Source organism: Anastrepha obliqua, chromosome 5, assembly GCF_027943255.1.
Source record: "Anastrepha obliqua isolate idAnaObli1 chromosome 5, idAnaObli1_1.0, whole genome shotgun sequence".
NCBI classification, from domain to species: Eukaryota; Metazoa; Arthropoda; class Insecta; order Diptera; family Tephritidae; genus Anastrepha; species Anastrepha obliqua.
The window spans coordinates 122,634,072-122,654,700 of NC_072896.1; the positions used below are offsets into that span (position 1 = coordinate 122,634,072).

At 35.1% G+C, this 20,629-nt stretch overlaps 2 protein-coding genes across 2 annotated transcripts in view; one reads left to right on the forward strand and one right to left on the reverse strand.

Moving 5' to 3' along the window:
- Positions 1–1,702: 1,702 nt before the first annotated feature.
- On the forward strand, positions 1,703–14,711 carry LOC129249157 (uncharacterized). The gene is made up of 4 exons (XM_054888823.1): positions 1,703–1,957; positions 5,545–5,774; positions 14,134–14,313; positions 14,398–14,711. Exons 1-4 carry the CDS (start codon positions 1,745–1,747, stop codon positions 14,663–14,665), a joined length of 891 nt encoding a protein of 296 aa, XP_054744798.1. The 5' UTR covers positions 1,703–1,744; the 3' UTR covers positions 14,666–14,711.
- LOC129249155 (ethanolaminephosphotransferase 1) overlaps positions 14,690–20,629 on the reverse strand; it is a 52,651-nt gene continuing 46,711 nt past the window's right edge. The window contains exon 10 of the mRNA XM_054888821.1: positions 14,690–15,078. Within this exon, the coding sequence (XP_054744796.1) occupies positions 15,001–15,078 (78 nt within the window). The 3' untranslated portion in view covers positions 14,690–15,000. The remainder of the gene's footprint in view (positions 15,079–20,629) is intronic.

Sequence of the window (20,629 nt, forward strand, 5' to 3'; positions counted from 1 at the left end):
ACATTTTAGTCACTTTGAGGTGACTGAGCTCATGAACAATGGCTGGTTGTGATTTTCCAGCTAAATATAACGCAATCGCACAATTACGTTTGAATTCCGTCACAGAGAAAAAAATGAACAAAACGGAGACGCAAATGCTTTTAATGGCTTATAAACAATATATTGAACTGTCATTAGAACAATTTTGACGTTGATGTCATGAGCTGTTTTACAGATACAAGCAGTGTGAAGTTAATAACACTTCATATCGTTCACCCTGTATATATATGGGGTCTTATTTTAAAAGCTGGAGAGTTTAGAATGACAACACAAAACAGAAATATTGTTGGAATGATTTTTTTTTTATTATAACTTGGCATTTATTTTTTGAATATCATATTCAGCATTTGTTCGGAGCGGCTACGAATTACACGGTTCATTCTATCGGTCTAATTTTGACTACTTTTCCAATAAATCTGAATAATAAATCTAAATGAGAGTAGTCAGCAAAAATGCAACGCAAAAGATGGGCATTTGACTTAAATTATTGCGCGAGCTGCATTTAATTGTCACGTAAATCAAGACCCTTACGTAAAATTTTCAAAGTAGTTGAAGAATTTTTCGTTTTCTTATCCAATACTTCGCTCTATGAACTTCGTGAAAGGATTTTTTTTTTTTTCAAAGTTAATCTCCACAATTTGGATATTTAGCTGATTAATTCTTGGAAACAAAAATTCAGTCAGTTTGGCTTTATAGCGCTCACCATCCAGCGCAGCGGAAGCTCCTTCCTCATTTCGAAAGAAATAACGATGACGCCGCGCGCGCCGCAAAAAAACAAAATTAAAGAGAACTTCGCAGAAAAAATGTATGTGTTTCAAAGTAAATTTCCATAGATCAAAGTAAATTTTGAAGCGTTGTTGTGGTGTTAAATGATTCATGGTGACTTGCCACATCTACTTACCGTAGTTATCGATATCGATAGTTCTTATTGAGCTAAAAACACACCCTATATTAATCAACAAATTTTCATTTTGAATAACTTTTTTACTATACAAAAAAAAAAGATTTTAAGTGATGGAATTTTTTTTGTTTTTTTACCTTTACGAGCTCCCTTGCTTGTCTGTATTATATTGCAGCTGCCTAGGTCACTGAAATTATAGATCTTGCAATAGGGTGATTAATTTTGTGCCACTTTGTATAAGTAGTTAAGAGGGCCGATAACAAAAAGTTTTTCGAACAACGCTGGCCTCTCTTTTTTTAATATATTTTCTTCAATAGATTCTTCCATTGGTTTCAATTTTTGTTATTTATTTTTTAAACCTGGACAAACATTCATTTACGTCCAAATTCCATTTATAAGTCCACTAGCGCTCCAAATCATTGTAGTGGCTAATCAATCAGTTGTCAAAAATTTAAAATAATTCTCTGAACGCTTTCTCGAGCCCCATTCTCACTACACCTCACTCTACACTCACTTTGTCTCAGCTTGCACGAATTACAAATTATAAGTAGCAAGGCAACAAGCAAAATACGTGTGTACATATGTATGTATGTATGTGCATGTATGTATGTAACTTACGGCACTCAAACCAATTCAAGTGGCAACTACAAAGTAAATTTGCAGTAGTTTGTCTCAACTGTGCCTCTCTCGATAGTGATTTTGTTATGAAAAACTTTACTCTGTAAGTAGCCAAGTTTGATTCAGTTACAAACAAAAATTGAAAGAGTGTAGTTACATTTGTCCATAAAACAAAAATTCAGCGGAATGGCAAGCCGCGCACAATTAGTAATTTTAAATAACATCGATGACTTAAGAACATTACGCGCGCTGTATATGGCCAAGGGCTTAACTCAAATGCTGGGCTATCAGACGCTAGACAATTATATCAACTGGTTCGAGAGAAAAGCACACCAAGAACATATCAAAGTTTATACGCTGCCAGAGGCGTGGAGACGCAGTGGGCTGTATCTCATTGTGGTAAGTTGAAAGAGTGGCATACAATGAATGTAAATACTTCGATGCCGTAGTTGAGTGAACTGGTAGCACAGGTCAACATACAATTAATGATTTTTTACCCAAGAGCCACACCATCTAATGCGGATGTAAAATCGCGCCCATGTGTACTTAATGGGGGATTTTTGTATTTGTATCTAAAAATTTTGTTATTTTGTCTTTAAATGTGTTATGAGGAGTACGCTCCCTCCAGAAACAACAATACAACCATGGTTTGCTGACTCCGAAAGTGGTCGTAGAGGCACTGATGATGCACAACGCAGATCTGAAAAAATTCTGGCCGGTAAGAAATTTCGCTCGAATAAAGAAATTGCTTAAACTGGGGCCTATTTTGATGCAAAGGATAAATCGTTCTACAAAAGTGGCATTGAAATGATTGAGCGACGCTGGTTGATGAATAAAACTAGCTTTGAACAAAAAAAGTGTTTTCTTTGTAGGCCCGGGAGTTGTCAGCGCATATATAACGGAAAAACAATTATGTAAATTTTCACACTCAGCGATCGAATTTATATTAAAATTGGATGATTTGGTTCTTAGGGTTTTCTGGCTGTTAGCTAGTGTAATCTGAGATTGAGAGAATTTATTGTCTATGTATGCATGTATGGGTTAGGTTTTGTGCAAATTCATTGTTCAGTTCTCATACATATCCGTGACGTCACTGGACGCTCTTTATGTGTACAGGAACTATTGACAAGGCGTGCTACACGCGAACAAAAGAAGATTGTAACGAAATTATTATTATACAAGGTGGCGTAATATTAATTACACTATCGGACGATTTATAATTTTTGCAAATCGCGTCGAACGTCGATCATATTTGACAATTGTGAACTAAACAGCTGCAGAAAAGGTAAAAAAAAAAACAAAAAAAAAATGTTTTCACATAAATTAATTTTTTTTTTATTTAGTTATTCTTATTTGCGTAAAGGTAAAAAAAAAATATTTCCATCACTGAAAATATTTCTTTTTTTTTAATTTAGCTATTTTGTTTTTTTTTTAAGATATTTTCATCACATAAAATAATATTTTTTATTTAGTTATTTTTATTTGCGTAAAGGTAAAAACACAAAATATTTTCATCACTCACAATCATTTCTTTTTTGTTTAGTTTATTTTTTCATTTTTTAAGTTATTTAAATCTCAAAAAATTTATTATATTATTTAGTTATTTTTAATTTTTAAGAGTTATTCAAAAACAAAATTGATTAATTTTTCACCACCTTGTACTATTTGTAAACAGAACTACATATACACTTACAATACAAAAGCCCGATTCGATGACTGCTATCACTTATTTACTCACTTCGTGACGACATACACAGAGAGAACCCATTTTCATACTAATACATGGATCTGAGGCACGTGTATAGACGAAAGCTCTCTTGGCATTGAAAATTATAAAACTAAATTTGTTTACAACAAGCCAATGCTCGATTGACTCGCGATTATCGTCTAGACTGTGTACAAAAACATTAAAAAACTAAATAAAAATAAAAATAGTAACATTTTTTCGCAAATTGTTTAAAACTTTAGCTCCTGACCGATGCTACGACTACTAAAATGCCGATCAACTTCGATTATTTCTGTGATTTTATCGACATTATCGATATTTTCTTTAATATTAAAAATTGACGAAACCAAAATTGCACGTAATTAACTGTTGCAGTATCGGCACCATAAACATCATTCAAATCTTCAGCGTTCAGCATTTTCTTGTACTGTAAAAACTGTAAAATGTATCGAATTTTCTCTTTATTGTCTTCCATTGTTAACACCCTATAACTCACAACGGAATTGAACAAACAAAAAGCAGCACACGAATTTTTTTAATGTGAAATGTCACCTTGACAACGAGCGTAAACTTTAAGGGGTTATATACCATGTGTTGGACTAAAAAATGGAAAATTTTTTTATGTATTCTAAATGTAAGAATATATAAAAGTATATTATCTTAAAAATATAAATTCAAAGATCGGAGCACTAGAACGAAAGTTACAGACCCTGGAAGAAGTGCACGCAAAACTTTAGACGCGATTATCTCGAAGTCGTGTTTTTTTGAAAATTACCGTCGCGGTGATCATTATTTTTCAAAAACTATTTGACCGATTTGCATAAACTTTTTTTTTAATATATGGTCTATGGATAAGTTCGTGCGGTTTTACAACAGATGGCGTAACTTGATTATTATTCCATCGATCCACATTTCCAAACATTCATTGGAGAGCTACTGTCGTAAGGCACAAACGTCAGTATAAGTTTTTTATTTGAAGCGTAAACAACAATATTTTTACCACACTTGAAAATGTCGAATTTCGTGCCAAATAATGTGCTTTTGCGGGGAATTTTTTAATATGAAGAAAAAAGCAGCCGAAAGTCATCGTATCTTGGTGGAAGTTTATGGTGAGCATGCTCTAGCTGAGCGAACGTGCCAGAAGTGGTTTGCACGCTTTAAAAGTGGTGATTTTGGCTTGGAAGACGAAGAACGCGAGGGTGCGCCGCCAAAGTTCATGGATACCGAATTGGAGGAATTGCTCGATCAAGATCCAGCTCAAACGCAAGAAGAGGTTGCAAAAACTTTGGGAGTTGATCAATCAACCATTTCCAAACGTTTAAAAGCCATGGGAATTATCCGAATTTTTTGGGTAAATAAACCGGTCAGATTCACTAAAAAACATTTTTCTACAATAAGCAATTAATTTTTTTGATTTCAGTTGAGCTGCTCATGCGCTACCGTGATCACCGCAAGCCTCTTCTAAAACACGGCATTTCGGGGGAGGGGTGATATCAACAATAAATAATAACATTTTTTTAAATAAAAACACCAAAATGTATTCTCCGAGAGTTACCCTTCAGTATGATATATTCCACATTTGAATAAAAGTTCTAAAACATATTTAAAAAAAATTATGACAACGTCCATTTTTTCGGGCTCACAAGGTATATAAACCCTTAAATTGTTTGATCGATACTTAACGAGATATCAACCATATCGTGGAAGCGCTGACAAAATTTGCACTTTTATAACATTTCACAATAATCCGATTCCGATAAAGAAGCTACGGATTGAACTAAGGATATTTATTGAAGATAGTCTAAGGTTTTCCCCACTGCATGGAAAGCGATGCCAAACGCCGAATGGTTTTTTATGAGGAGTTTTTTCATAGCAGAAATACTTTCACAGTACGTTCTCCAGATATCTCCCTAGGAAGCCCCTTTTGGAACTTTATAGGAACAATAGAAAATGGTGAAACCTTCGGCGATTTTACTTCCACTAAGGAAGAAAAGTTAGTTTAAACTAAAATTAGCGACTAAACACTAAATTCATAGCCCTCAACTTATTCTCACGGAAAAAAGAAAGACGAGAGGGAATGACTCTGGGATGAAAATTCAAGAATCCATTAAGGCTACTTAAGCTGTTTTGACCACCACCCTAAACAGCAGATCGCACTTTCGGTAACTGGGTAAAGCATGCAAAATTGTGTCATGAGATGTACAGTTGTTGCTGTTTTTAGAACAGAGTGTGATAAAAAAAAATGTATGTGCTTTTGCAGGATCGCTATCAGTTGATGGTTAACGCTTTGGACACAGAGGATGCGGCGGAAGAACTAAAAATTGCTTTGCCCCAACTCGACTGGAGTCGTGGCTACAAAATGACTGGCGTGCCCGCCCTACATTATGAAACTGTTTTAAAAATATTAGCAGACATGCGACTGCACATTGACACAATTCGGCTGATTGTGGTACACATACCCAGAGAGCAGATTTTAAATTTGGATGTCAGGTGAGTGAATTAAAAAAATTTAGTAACTGCGAGTTTGAAATTTTCTAATGTTCGCCAAGCTCTTTACTATTTTGAAAATATTTAAAATTAAGTTTATTTAATTTAAAAGTATTATTATTAAATATTTGTATGTATACTAGGAAATGCATGGCACGGCTACTCTGCCGTCAAGGCCAAGTATATCACCTTGATCAAAAAGTTCCCAGAACAACAGCAATGTGATGCTCTAAGTCCAGTGCTTTGAGTTCTGTTTCTTTGTTTTTTGTTAGTTTGCCTCAACATTCTTACCAAAATCGCCATGTATCACTATTCTTCTTCTTGATTGATACGATAACCGCTTAAGGAATCCCGGTGATCTAGTGCTCCAAAATTTAGGGTATTTTCAGGAATTTTTTTTCACAATTAAAAGCGATATTTAACTTCTTTGACATACAAAAATGAACAAAAAAAATTTTTCTTTTAATATTAATAATTTTGGAGCTGGACGGTGTTGTTCATATTGGCTCTTCTATTTATCTGAAACGCAAAAACAAAAAAAAAATATTAATCAGGACGAGTGTAGCTATGCCCCGTACGGGAATAAAAAAAAAATGACAAAATCGCGCGGTTTTGAATTTGACACTCTAAAAATCTGGGTTCTCCTTCAGTTTTTTAATAAAAAAATACGAAATAATTGAAATAATAATATGATTCTAGTGCGGACGATAACCATTGATCTTGTGAACAACATGTAAAAATTTCAGACGATTCGGTTAAATAGTTGTTTTTTTTTTGTTAGTTACCTAGTTACCTACGAGAAAACAAAAAATCAATTTTATTAAATTTTTAAACCACCGGGTACCCGTGAGGGGGGAGCCTCATCTAGGTTTTTGTTTTTCGATAATCTGAAAATATAGCGTCTTAAGAATATACTGTAAAATTTTCAGGCGGAAATTCCCAATATTATAGACCTCAAACTTTAAACTCAATTAAACTCGGAATGATAGACCTAAAATTTCAAATATTTCGTGTTGATAAATTACTTTTTGGGGGTTAAAAATGTCAATAAAATAGCCTTAAATTCTGACTTTTTTTCGAAAGCTTATTTTGTAATTAATTGTATACTTGTTTTTTTAATTTTATAGGTTCATCCTTTCCTTTAATATGTTATAAAAAAAACCAATTTCATTTTTTTGTTTCAGATCGATAGATTAAGAGTAATAAATAGAGAAACTTGGTTCGAAAGATTAAATAAAGTTGTGTTAAAGCTTCAAAATAATATAACTATTTTATCACCTCTAAAAATATGTTTAAAAACTGACCGATTTTGAGGCTTATACATGAGGCTCCCCCCTTAAGCGATTTTGGCTGAGTTTAAGAAAGCGCGAATTTAATATTTTGCTCAAGCGGCTGAGAAAAAAAATAAATGAAAGAATAAAGACAACTTTTTGCTTGAAGGGCTTCTCAACAACTGATTTATTATAATTTCAATTATTACAATTAGACTTAAGCTAACGTACATATATATTTGCTTATTCTGCATTTAATATTTATTTTTACAAAATTTGTTGCCAATATCTTATTCCGCATTTCCTGTCCCACACTTTTTCAAGTAAGTCAACTGTTGCAAAACAGGAAATGCGTTTCCAATTACATTTACCTGCTGTTCACTATTTTATTTACAAAATCATCAATTTCGTCTGTTTTACCGTGTGAATTTAATTTTGAAATTGAATATGTAACTTCTCCCCCCTTTAGATTAGAATTCTCCTGAATTCTTTTATTTAGATTTATTTTAATATATTTTAGTTTTGTTCTCCAAATGACAATTATTAATATTATTGTTAAAATTAGAAAGAAATTACACCCGTATATGATTTTGTTATGAATTTTCAAATTAGATATATTTTTGAAATTTATTTTATTCTCTTCATCTATTTGTTCGAATGTAAGTTTTTCTGTAAAATTTTTTATATTGTCATATTGCAATCTCATAATATTTCCTTCGAATTTTTCAATCCAATTAGAGTAATAATAATCATTAATTTTTATTGAACAATTGTTAAATTGGATTGCGTAATTTCCGTTTAAGACAGTGTCATTTTTATTACATGTGTTATTTACAAATAAATTGAATGCATTTTTAACTAGAACTGTTTTTTCGTCTAGTGCTATAATTTCTAATGCTTTACTTGATATTAATTTACAATTTTTCGTTATTATACAATGAGTGCTGGGTTTTAGTTGTCTGAAATGTTTATTTTCTTCAAATTTCATAATTTTATCTTTATAAGTAAAAACTTCCTCTATTTCTGCTTCTATTTCTTTTCCATTCTTATTTGGTAGTGGTACAATTTTTCTTATTTTTATTTGTATGAATGATTTTGGAATTTTAATGCTTAATATTAGATAGGTATTATTAAAAGTTGCTATTCCTAGTTGTAAATATTTTAATTTATTGAAATCAATGTTATAATTGGTAATTTCCTCATTTGTTAGAATATTTGGGTGAACTAGACCATATTTGGCTGCGACTACATTGTCTTGGATTTGTTCTATTTTACTTTTTATTAACTGAATTTTTGTCATCTGTTGTAAGTACATATGTTGTTGATTTTCTTCGTCTATGAATTTATTTATACTGTTAAGTCCTTTTTCAATTTCTTTCCTATCATCTTGTACAATATTTCTTATTTGTTTCATTGCCAAATTAAAATGTTCATTTATGTGTATTTGTTGATTCAACATTTCGCCCGTTTGTGTTAAATGTTTTTGAATTGCCTGTCTGTCGTCATCGTCCATTGTGCCAAATGTCCATTTTGCTACAGTACCTATTGCGTTTACAAGTCCTCTCTTATGTCTTTTTTCTATTGGTATTAATGTCATTAACTTATTTCTCGCTTCTAATAATTCTGTTTGTAATACATTTTTGTTAATTGTCTTTATTTGTATAATATTATCTGTCATTTCATTAATAATATCTTCTATTTGTTTAACGTCAATTATATGGAGTACTATATCTGTATCCTTAACTATTTCCTGAAGTCCTAACTGAATGTCCGTGAATCCTGTTTGGTCTTTTAACTCTATTGTGGTCAGTTCTCCTTTAATTGTCGGTGTCGAGGTCATTATTAGTATCAGTATGGTCATTATCTGTAAATTTATATTGTCTTTTAATGTTGCATGGATGAATATTTTTTAACAGTCCTTTTTTATATTTAGGTTGTTCTTTGTGCCTAACCGCTTTGTAGTTCTTTATGAATCCCTCGCGTCTTTTTTCTTTATAGTCCTCTCTTTTTAAATTAAGCTTATCAATTTTCTTTCTTTTGCATTCTTCTAAGTTTTGTTTAATTTTTCCTAGATCTAAACGTCCTTCCTGAACGTCTTTTGGTGCACATTTAATACTCGAATGATACCTTTCGTTATAATTTCTGATTGTTCGTTGAATTAATTGTTGGATAGGTAAATTTTTATTAGTTTGGTACAAAATCCTAAACTTTTCTGCCATCGTATTATGAAATCTTTCTATATCGGCATTTCCTGTATGGCTGTTGGGCTTAGATAAATGTAACTCGATTCCTTGTTCTGTTAGAAATTCCCTTATCCTTATTGTCTTAAATTCATTGTCTGCTATTATTTTATCTGGTTTTCCTATTTTAGTGATATGTTCTTCTAGTTTTTCTATTATAGTCATATGATTTCTGTCATTCAATGGATACGCTGCTCCAAATTTTGAAAATTTATCTATAGTCGTTAAAAAGGTAAATCCTTTGATTACGTATGTATCCATATGTATGATTTGGTTTTTATCTGAAGGAGTTTCTGTGTAATGAAATTTATTTTTAATCGGATGTCGTTCATACTTTACTTGTTGGCAAATGTCACATTGATTAATTACCACTTGGATGAGTTCCATGAGTTTTGGAAAATATATTATATTTTTGATTTTATTATACGTTTCTTGTATGCCAGAGTGCATACTCTCTCTTACATGATACAGTGATATTTGTTTTACTGCTTCCACTTCAGTTTCAATGTCCTGTGCTCTCATGGTGCACTTAGTAAAATTAATCTGGCTATCGTTTGAATACATATCTATAAGCTTTTCTTGTACTATATTATAGTTGTGTTCGGATAGTTCCGAAAATATCCCTATTTTCCCTTTTGAAATGTATCTTCTAAAAATGTCTCCCATTAGGTTAAAGTCACTTTCTGCAATAAAAATAATTCTTTTCCCATGTATTTCCTTAAATTCTTCCGTTTTGTTATTTGTTAATATTATTTGGGTTTTGTACTTATTCACAATTTCTTCTTTTATAAAAAAATGATTACCCAATTCTTCCTCGGCTGAATGTACTGTTGCCATTGTAACATCATCTTCTATATTGTTAACTGAAAAAAAATTTAAAATATTGGTATTTTCTACCATGGTATTTTCACTCCCCGCTTTTTCTGAAATAGTGTCCTCACTATTTTCTAGTCTACTTAAAAAATCTGCCACTTTATTTTCTTTTCCTTTTAGGTATTCTATCTCAAATTGGTATTCACCTAATTTTAATAGCCATCGCTGGTGTCTGGGTGACATGTCTTTTCCTTTGTATTTGGAATGGAGATATTTAATTGGCTGGTGATCAGTAAGGATTTTAAATTTTTTACCATATATGTAAGGCCTAAAATAATTTACACTCCACATTATTGCTAGGAATTCTTTATCCGTTGCAGAATAGTTTTTCTCATGGTTATTTAATGTCCTTGAAGCGTAGCACACTGGGTGACCTTCTTGCGATAGTACTGCACCAATCGCATAGTTAGATGCATCCGTTGTCAATGTGAATTGTTTATTGAAATCGGGATAACGTAAAATAGGATGTGTACTTATTAATGTTTTTAACTTTTCGAAAGCTTCAATGTATGTTGGGTCTTTTACATTAATTTTTGCGCCTTTCTTTAGGTATTTTGTTATCGGTTGGGCTACTTTCGCATAATCTTTTATGAATTTGCGATAATAACCTGTTATTCCCAAAAAACTTTTTATCTGTTTTTCGGTTTTGGGTAATTCTAAATTTTGGATAATTGTAATTTTATTTGGGTTTGGTTTCATGCCATCCTTTGTTAAAATGTGCCCTAAAAATTCTGTTTCTTTTTTAAGAAAATTGCATTTGTCAACTTGTATCTTCAAATTTTTACTTTCGAGAATTTCGAAAATGTCTCTTATTGCTTTAATATGCTCAGTTAAAGAAGTACTAAAGATTAGTATATCGTCTAAGTATACTACACAGGTTTTGTTAATATGATCTCTCAAGATTTCATTCATCAGCCGTTGGAATGTGGCTGGTGCATTTTTAAGACCAAATGGCATTCTCATAAATTCATATAGACCATGAGGAGTTACGAAGGCAGTTTTTTCTCTGTCTTCCTCTTTTACTAAAATCTGATGATAGCCTTTCGCTAAGTCTAGTGTCGTAAAATATTGCGCTCTACCTAATTTGTCTAGAATTGAGTCTATATTGGGTAAAGGATATTTGTCGTCTAAGGTTATTTCATTAAGTTTTCTATAGTCGACAACTATTCTATATTTTTTTTCGCCTGAATTATCCGTTTTTTTGGGTACGACTATAAGTGGACTTGCATATCTTGAATGGCTTTTTCTAATTATACCTTGTTCCTCCATTTCTCTGATCTGTTTCCTTACTTCTGCTTCATGTTGAGGTGGGTATCTATATAGCTTTGAATAGATTTGCTCTTGCGTAATGGTTTTTATCTCATGCTGAATTTCTGTTGTATTAGTTAATAAATCGCCTTCTCTAAACAATAACTTGTTATATCGGTTTAGTAATTTTATAATTTCACCACGTTCTTCATTATTTAAATGATTTAATTGAAGCCTTTCGATTTTAGGATCACTGGTTTCAAGCATGTAAATTTGATTAAATTTATATGGGTTATTAATAAAATAAGATATTTTTCCATTTAGTGTTATTTGTCCTTTTTCTATATTTATTTGGGCATTTAAAAAGTTTAATATATCGATACCTATAATGAAATCATAAGTTCTCCCTTTTAATGGGGTGATCTTCCAACGAATCCTGGCATTGTTAGGTAAATTAAATTGCTCCGGGCTTTTTGTGTGCACTTCATAATTTATTGTATCCTTATTTGTTAATGTACTAAATGTTATGGGATATTTTAGTTTATGTATATCAAAATCATTTATTTCCTTATTAATTAAACTAAAACTGGCACCTGTATCTATTAGTGCTACGTATTCTTTATTTACGATCTTTAATGTTATCTTTGGCAGGCATTCAGTGGCTGCCTCGTAAAAAAAATGGTATTATTAATTTCAGGTCCTTCTGGGCTTTGCCTACCTAAATTTAAGCGATCTTGGCCAAACTTATGATTAGGGTGTCCTGCCACTCGAGGATTGTTATAACACCTTTCAATATTGTCCACTTCCATGGGTTCCATGCGGTTTTGTCTAGGCGGTTGCCAGCGAACTTGGTTGGAATACGGCCTAGCGTGTCCCATTTGTGGCACACGTTGGAACTGTCTTGGGGTGTTATTATTTCGTGCGTCATTTTGGAATCTGTATCTTCCCGAATTATTTAAGGGATTATTAAAAGCGTTTTGCTCTTCGCGCCTATAAAAATCATTAGTCCACCTATTTCTTTCTTGAAATTGTCGGTTATTTCTTTCATCCCTATTTTGATTATTATATGTCCTATTCTGATTATTATACGATGTTTTATTATGAAATTGTCCCCTATGTTTTTCTTCTCTTCCGAATCTCTTGTATTCGGGTCTTATGCACGTGTCTTCAAACCTTCTTTGATTCATTATATACAAAATATCTTTTAATTGTCTTTGTTCGTAAATTTTGTCGAGTAATGTCCCTTGGGTCATCTCTTTTATAGTATTCACTAACAAGCTGTCTATGTTTGTCAAGTCTATGCCAAGTTCACCATTATAATATACAATTAACTCGTCACTTTTATACTTAATATTCTGAATTACAGTAATTAACTCACTCACCGTATTGACTCGTAGATTGGCCACTTGCTTGTAGATTTCGTGAGGCTCCGTGTCTGGTCTATACCTCAATTTCAATGTGTCTTTTATTAATTTCCAGTTGTCCGGTTCCGGGATGTTGATTATTGCGTTTTTGGCTTCTCCTTGTATTGTTTTATAATATATGGTCCGTACTGCTTCTTTTCTCTGTCCTTCATCTTCGAGCGTTGATAATAAATATTCCACGCTGCTGAAGAATGAGTTTATTGTTGTGTCTCCGTGTCCTGTAAATGCTGGAAGGTGGTTGATGTTCTTCAGTGTTCTGTCCAGTCTGTGTTGATCTTGTTGTTGCCTTTGTTGTAGATCTAGGTAGGCCAATCTTAGCTGCTCGAGTTGTTGCTCCCTTCGTGCGAGCTGCTCTACCAGATCTACCGGTGCCATTTCCTGTTGGGCCTGCTCCATCCTTCTTTTATCAAATTCGTTCTGCCTGGCTTGCCTAATTTTGTACTTTTCTTGTAGCTTTTCACTTGAATATCGTTTAGTGGCTAGTACACGAATTTCTGTGTATTCACTGCACTATTGAATAACCCTATATTTTGTGGTGTCCACTGTTCTTTGTAATGAAGAATTGTTCACTGCACTTTTATCGTTAGTGGTGTTCAATTTTTCTTTTTATTGAATCAATGTTCACTGCACTTTATTTTTTAGTGGTGTTCACTTGTTCTTTTTATTGAATCAATGTTCACTGCACTTTATATTTTAGGTTATACGTGTATTAAGTTATACCCTGGAGGGTCCGGTCAACTCCTGAGTTGGCTACGGATTCGCAGGATTACGATTTGGGTGTTATAAAAAATTTTAGTTTATTCACCGCACGTATTACGTATCACTGGATCCTTTTACTTTTTAAAGGATCCTACCGACTGCGCCAATTTAATATTTTGCTCAAGCGGCTGAGAAAAAAAATAAATGAAAGAATAAAGACAACTTTTTGCTTGAAGGGCTTCTCAACAACTGATTTATTATAATTTCAATTATTACAATTAGACTTAAGCTAACGTACATATATATTTGCTTATTCTGCATTTAATATTTATTTTTACAAAATTTGTTGCCAATATCTTATTCCGCATTTCCTGTCCCACACTTTTTCAAGTAAGTCAACTGTTGCAAAACAGGAAATGCGTTTCCAATTACATTTACCTGCTGTTCACTATTTTATTTACAAAATCATCAATTTCGTCTGTTTTACCGTGTGAATTTAATTTTGAAATTGAATATGTAACTCGCGCGTCTTTGTCTTTAATTGATAATTTTATAAAATACTATGTTTTCTCTATCCAAACGTTTTTGTTTCTTACTTAAATTTTAGTACCCTCCCACCAGAATATGAATTCCGTCCGCTGACGATAGCAGATGCTGCACTTGTAGATAATATTTGGTACTCACACGGCAATGGCACTTTGGAGTTCATAAAACGGCTCATTACCTACAATTGTAATATTGGAATTTCTTTGAAATCGACTGGAGAATTAATCGCCTGGTGTATAAGGTTTGTTGACTTACTTTTTCACAACTCTCATAATTTTAATTTTTTGTGAAAAAATATACTAAACACCCACTTACTCTCCGCCAGATGCAATTTGGGATTGCTCGGCATGCTGCATGTCAAAGAGGCTTATCGAGGACGTGGTCTTGCCAGATCAATTGTGCATCAAGTGTCGCGCCAAATCGCCGTAGCTGGCGGAGATGTCGGCACAATGATAAGTGACCGCAATTCAGCCTCACTCGCCTTATTCAATAAACTGAACTTCAAAGAAATTGGCGTAACCTACATCATACGAACGAAACGCAGTGAAAACAGCGAAATTTGGTCAGATGAGCAGGAAGCAAAAGAAGATTGAAAAAAGTATTTAAAAGAAAAAATATTTAAGTTTTATCTGCTTTTGACTTTATTTTTTTAAGCATTCATTCTTACAAACTACAAATTTATGTAAATTCATTATAAATATTCATAGTAAGTGTATAAATTATAAAAATATTGAATATTTATTGATATGGCACTTAAGCAAATGTCTAAATTTTGATTTTATGTACATAAATATATCTGGAAACGCAGTTAAGTAGTACACGCATTTATTGGTATTTACTATTTGGTGTTACTGTCGGTGGCTCTCTTTTCGTTTGTTATATGTAAGTATGCGTGTGTTCTCCTGCCTGTACATACGCACAATTACACCTAAACTGGCGTGGAGTTACGTCGGAGTTCGTGTTCATGTGCTGCTGCTGCTCTCGCTGCTTCCCCCTGCTTGGTTATCTAAAAAAGTTTGTGAGGCATTTTTGTGAGCAGCACGAAAAGCAAAGCAAAACAAAGAAATAGTCTACTATTTTATCCGTTAGTTTTTTCTCCCATTTTGTGAGTGCGTAAACTTCTAGTTGGTCGGCATGCAAATATATGTACAGTTGAGAGTATTGGGATAAATGAGTTATTCATGCAGTTGTTATGCTATTTCATCAAATTTGTGGTTAAAATAGTTTCATTTAAATAAATTACTGTAGAAAAATGGAGTATAAAACTTATAATGATAAATAGTGAACATTGTTTTGGCTGAGCTCATCCGTCAATTTGTGGCGTGTGGCTGCGTTTCTACAGCGGCCGCCGCACAGTGTTGGAGAATGCAGGAAAAAAAGAGAAACCATTTTAGGCTAGAATTTAAAAGAAAAAATCTTGGAGATTTTTCTCTAAGTACCTCAGATTTAATAATTCCAAAAAATGTGTGTAGTTGTGTAACAACTACTTAGGTTAGGTTAGATTAAGTGGCTGCCCTTGCTTAGGGCCGACTTGGATAAATATAACAACTGCTTACATTTTAGAGTCTTCAAAATGAAGGACTTAAAATCAATATCTGCTGAGAAAAAATTTATGTTTTTAATGGATTATAAGCTGCTGTAATTTCTTTGGGTTTTGTCCATCATAACAGTTTGTAGCTTTTCTTCAAGCCTCATTGCCATTGTGTTGCTATTTTAGATATAGGAAAGTACCGTTTTTTAAAAGAAAAACAGAAAGTAAAAAGCACAAAAACCTCAGTTGTCAAGTTTCGGTTTGCAAAATTTTGTTTACAATGTTTGTTTTGCAAGAAACGGCGTGTGCACCATATTTTAGATTAAGGGGTTAGGGGTAGTCAGAATTTTCAAAAAATTGGATTTTTTTTTGAATTTTCTTAAATTATTATATAATATCTTAAAAATATTGTGTGAATATTTGAATTGAATCCGAATAAAATTTTTCGAGTTATTCAACAATTAACAAAGGGCAATCGGGCGCTCGGTAGCAAAACTTTAAATGCGTTTTTCTTAAAACTATGTTTTTTGAACTGGTGATCACAAAATCGAAATTTATTTTCTTCACTCATCTTATAGTAAATCATTTCAAGAATGTTGTGTCAAAATTTTAAGTGGATCGGAGCAGAACTCTCAAAGTTATAGCCTTTGTAGGCACTCTACCTCGAATGCGGAGCATCGATAATTTTTCAGAGTCATTTTTTCAAACGCGTTTTTCCCGAAACGACTTCTTAAAAGTCGGTGCCAATCACAACTCCCAAACTGTTCAACCGATTCTTTTCAAATTTGGCACACGTTTTCTAAATCAAAAATACCTCCCCCACTTTTTTTTATTTTTTTCATTACGTCATATTTTAACTGAAAAATTCGACTTTTTTAGTTTCAGATGATTCTATGACGAATGCCGATTGGCACCGCAGAGCACCTCTCGAAAAACATATCTCCAAAAAAACTCTGTCATGGGCTTATTTGTCAATATTTTATTATTAATATTTTTTAAAAACTTATTGAAAAGATGTACAATAACATGCAACTGATTTTATTAAAGTATCTTAAGCCATATTTCTGTAAAAAAATTCAAAAAAAAAGTGTTTTTTTTTAGCGCTAAACCCTATCCTTATCTTGCCCGATTATTTTTAGATGAAACTCCAAGGACTTGTGATGATCACCGCGAGGGACTTCTAGGGCTTTTACAATATTCATTTTTTTTTTTTTAATTTTGCTAAAGTCAAGCCGAAACACGATGTATTAATGCTATGTTCATATTTATAATTGACTAGCAAAAAAATTGTTGAAAACCATCATTTTTTCGGTCCTCTGATTACCCCAAATCCCTTAATATTTTTCTAAGTAAAACCCACTTTTTTAAGTAAAAAAGGCTGTCCCCTAGGCATACGCAAAAGGGAGATCTTCTCGCTATTCCAAAATAACTAAATAAACGTTGCCCAATTTCAACAAATCCAGAACTGACGTATTGTTAAGAAAGGCCCCAGCAGATATATTTAGAAATACGTCAACAATAACCGGCACCTGGCCTTTGAGGGACCATACCAGGAAGGCAATGACGATGGATGTAGAAGCTAGAACCAAGAAGAATCTAAGGAAATAGTCCTTTACCCTCTGTGCGCATGCCCAAGTCTGGGAGCTTTACGACATAGAATGCTGAGGGAATTCTCGATTTTCAACAATAGCAGAAAAGACGGCATAGAGAGTAAATAGACGTCATAAGCAGATTCCTAATCCGATCAAGATGGACTAAGTGGTGGTTCAAAATGGCATCTTTTGAGCTGATTCGATCTGGACTGTGTTACTCAGACAACACCTCCACCACCACCAAAGGCGATGTGTAAACTGAATTTCAACCAAAACAGAAACATTTAACAGTCCGGCTTAGAAGAGGAATAATACGTCACAATCTTTTACTACTTGACAGAATTGCCCCGATTCTAAAACAAAAAGACGCTATCCCCTCACACCAGTTCGGTTTCCGAAAACAACATTCAACAGTGCAACAGATTCACAGAGTAGTCAACAAAATTACAGACGACTTCGATAAGAAGAAATATTGCATTGCCGTGTATTTGGACATCGCGAAAGCTTTTGACAGAGTATGGCACAAAGGACTTCTATATAAACTAAAAACCATTTTACCACTTAACATATTTAATATCCTTAAAAGCTACATGACTGATAGACACTTCTTCATAAAATATGACGATGAGTGCTCTGTTATCTTGACGGCGTCTGCTGGTGTACCTCAAGGAAGCGTACTAGGCCCCATACTATACTTAGTATACACAGCAGATATACCAACGCCAACTACTCGAGGATCAATGATAGCTACATTTGCAGACGACACAGTTTTAATGTCAGCTAACCACAATGAAGAAGCAGCAACAAAAACACTGCAAGATACGCTATCAGCTACAACAAAATGGTTTGAAAAATGGGGCATTGAGGTCAATAAAGACAAAACACAACATGTAATATACGCGAAGAGAAAATCTGCAAGATATCCAATCCAAATTAACGGGGAAGACATAAAAATACACTCAAGTGCAAAATACTTAGGCATAACGATTGACTCAAAACTCACATGGAAAAAACACATACTAAACAAGAGAAACGAGATGAAAAACAAATTCCGACAACTCTACTGGCTACTAGGAAAACAATCCACCCTAAGCTTACTTAATAAACAAATGATATACAAATCAATAATCAGACCGACAGGAGGATGGTTCCATGTGTAGAAGTCCACGCAAGTGGGGAAAGTTACTGATCGCCATTCACTTGGGAGTGGCCAGGACGATTCTTCTACATATGGTTCAAGCAGCTCACAACGTCCGGGATTAGCCCACGTATCCTCTGGTTAGCTCCCGAACACCCGTTCGGGAGTGAGCTAACGTGAGAAGGCGAAGCATCCCAGCATAGCTGGTTGTGCGTTGGGTTTGGGACCCGCCACTTAAAAAGCCCCCCCAATGAAAACAGCAACAAAGCCTCGGATGAGAACTTCCAACACTGATGACGACCCCTGCAAACGAAATAAGGAATACGATTTGAGGGCATGCACCTGGAATGTCCGGTCCCTTAATGGGGAAGGTGCCTCTGCCCGGCTGGTTGATGTCCTCGTGAGAGTAAAGGCTGACATCACTGCCATCCAAGAGATGCGATGGACGGGGCAAGGTAAGAAAACCATAGGACCTTGCGACGTCTACTACAGCTGCCATGTAAAGGAGCGCAAATTCGGTGTCGGATTTGTTGTGGGAGAGAGACTTTGTCGCCAAGTACTGTCGTTCACTCCGGTGGACGAGCGTCTCGCAACAATCCGCATCAAAGCCAGATTTTTCAACATATCGCTAATTTGCGCCCACGCCCCGACGGAAGAGAAGGACGATGCGACCAAAGATTCCTTCTATGAGCGCTTGGAACGCTCCTATGAGCGCTGCCCCCGCCACGACATAAAAATCGTGCTTGGCGACTTCAACGCCAGGGTGGGCAAGGAGGGAATTTTTGGTCCTACAGTCGGAAAATTCAGCCTGCACAACGAAACATCCGGTAACGGACAGAGGCTGATCGACTTCGCCGGGGCCCGAAACATGGTAGTCTGCAGCACCAGATTCCAGCATAAAAAGATACACCAAGCTACCTGGCTGTCTCCTGATCGGAAAACGCGAAACCAGATCGATCATGTTGTGATAGATGGAAGACACGCTTCTAGTGTATTAGATGTACGTACGATCCGAGGACCCAACATCGACTCGGATCATTACCTTGTTGCAGCCAAGCTGCGCACCCGCCTCTGTGCAGCAAAAAACGTACATCTACCTGCGCAAAGAATGTTCGACATCGAAAAGCTGCAATCACAACAGACAGCCAGAAGATTCGCCACTCGACTCTCACTCCTGCTCTCGGAGAGCACTGCCCAACAAACCGGCATGCGCGAGCAATGGAGCAACATTTCTCGTTCCCCACGTACCGCCGCCGAAGAAGAAATCGGATTCCGGCGAGCCCGAAAAAACAATTGGTACGACGAGGAATGTCATGCTGCCGCCGAAAGAAAAGATGCCGCCTATAGAGCCACGCTGCGATCGGGCGCAACGCGAGCCATGTGGGATCGCTACAGAGAGCTGAGAAAGGAAGAGAGACGTATTATCCGACAGAAGAAACGAGAGGCCGAAATACGTGAGTGCGAAGAGCTTGAGATGCTGGCCAATAGGAACAACGCCCGAAAATTTTACCAGAAAGTTCGGCGGCTTACAGAAGGTTTTAAGACCGGGGCGTTTTCCTGTAAGAACAAAGACGGCGATCTGGTGACTGACGTACAGAGCAATCTTAAATTATGGAGGGAACACTTCTCGAACCTGTTAAACAGTGACAGCTGCGCATGTCATAGAGAATGTGAAGATCCCGATACCCCAATCGATGACGACGGAATTGTAGTTCCGTTACCCGACCATGACGAGGTGAGAATAGCAATAGCACGGCTAAAGAACAACAAAGCCGCGGGCGCCGACGGACTGCCGGCTGAGCTATTCAAACATGGCGGCGAGGAGCTGGTAAGGTGCATGCATCAGCTCCTATGCAGAATATGGTCGGATGAAAGCATGCCTGCCGATTGGAATTTAAGTGTGCTCTGCCCAATCCATAAGAAGGGCGATCCTGCAATTTGTGCCAATTACCGCGGGATTAGTCTTCTAAATATCGCCTATAAGGTTCTAGCGAGCGTATTGTGTGAAAGGCTGAAGCCCACCGTCAACCGACTGATTGGACCTTATCAGTGTGGCTTCAGACCTGGAAAGTCTACCATCGACCAAATATTCACAATACGCCAAATCTTGGAAAAGACCCATGAAAGGAGAATCGACACACACCATCTTTTCGTCGACTTCAAAGCTGCATTCGACAGTACGGAAAGGAGTTACCTGTATGCCGCTATGTCTGAATTTGGTATCCCCGCAAAACTAATACGGCTATGTAAGATGACGTTGCTCAACACCAGCAGCGCCGTCAGAATTGGGAAGGAC

Excerpts from the sequence above, each read along its gene's own strand:
- LOC129249157 (XM_054888823.1), top strand. The coding sequence starts at position 1,745 with ATGGCAAGCCGCGCACAATTAGTAATTTTAAATAACATCGATGACTTA. Across the intron at positions 1,958-5,544 it reads GTGGGCTGTATCTCATTGTG|GATCGCTATCAGTTGATGGT; the intron begins GTAAGTTGAAAG and ends GTGCTTTTGCAG. Across the intron at positions 14,314-14,397 it reads TTAATCGCCTGGTGTATAAG|ATGCAATTTGGGATTGCTCG; the intron begins GTTTGTTGACTT and ends ACTCTCCGCCAG.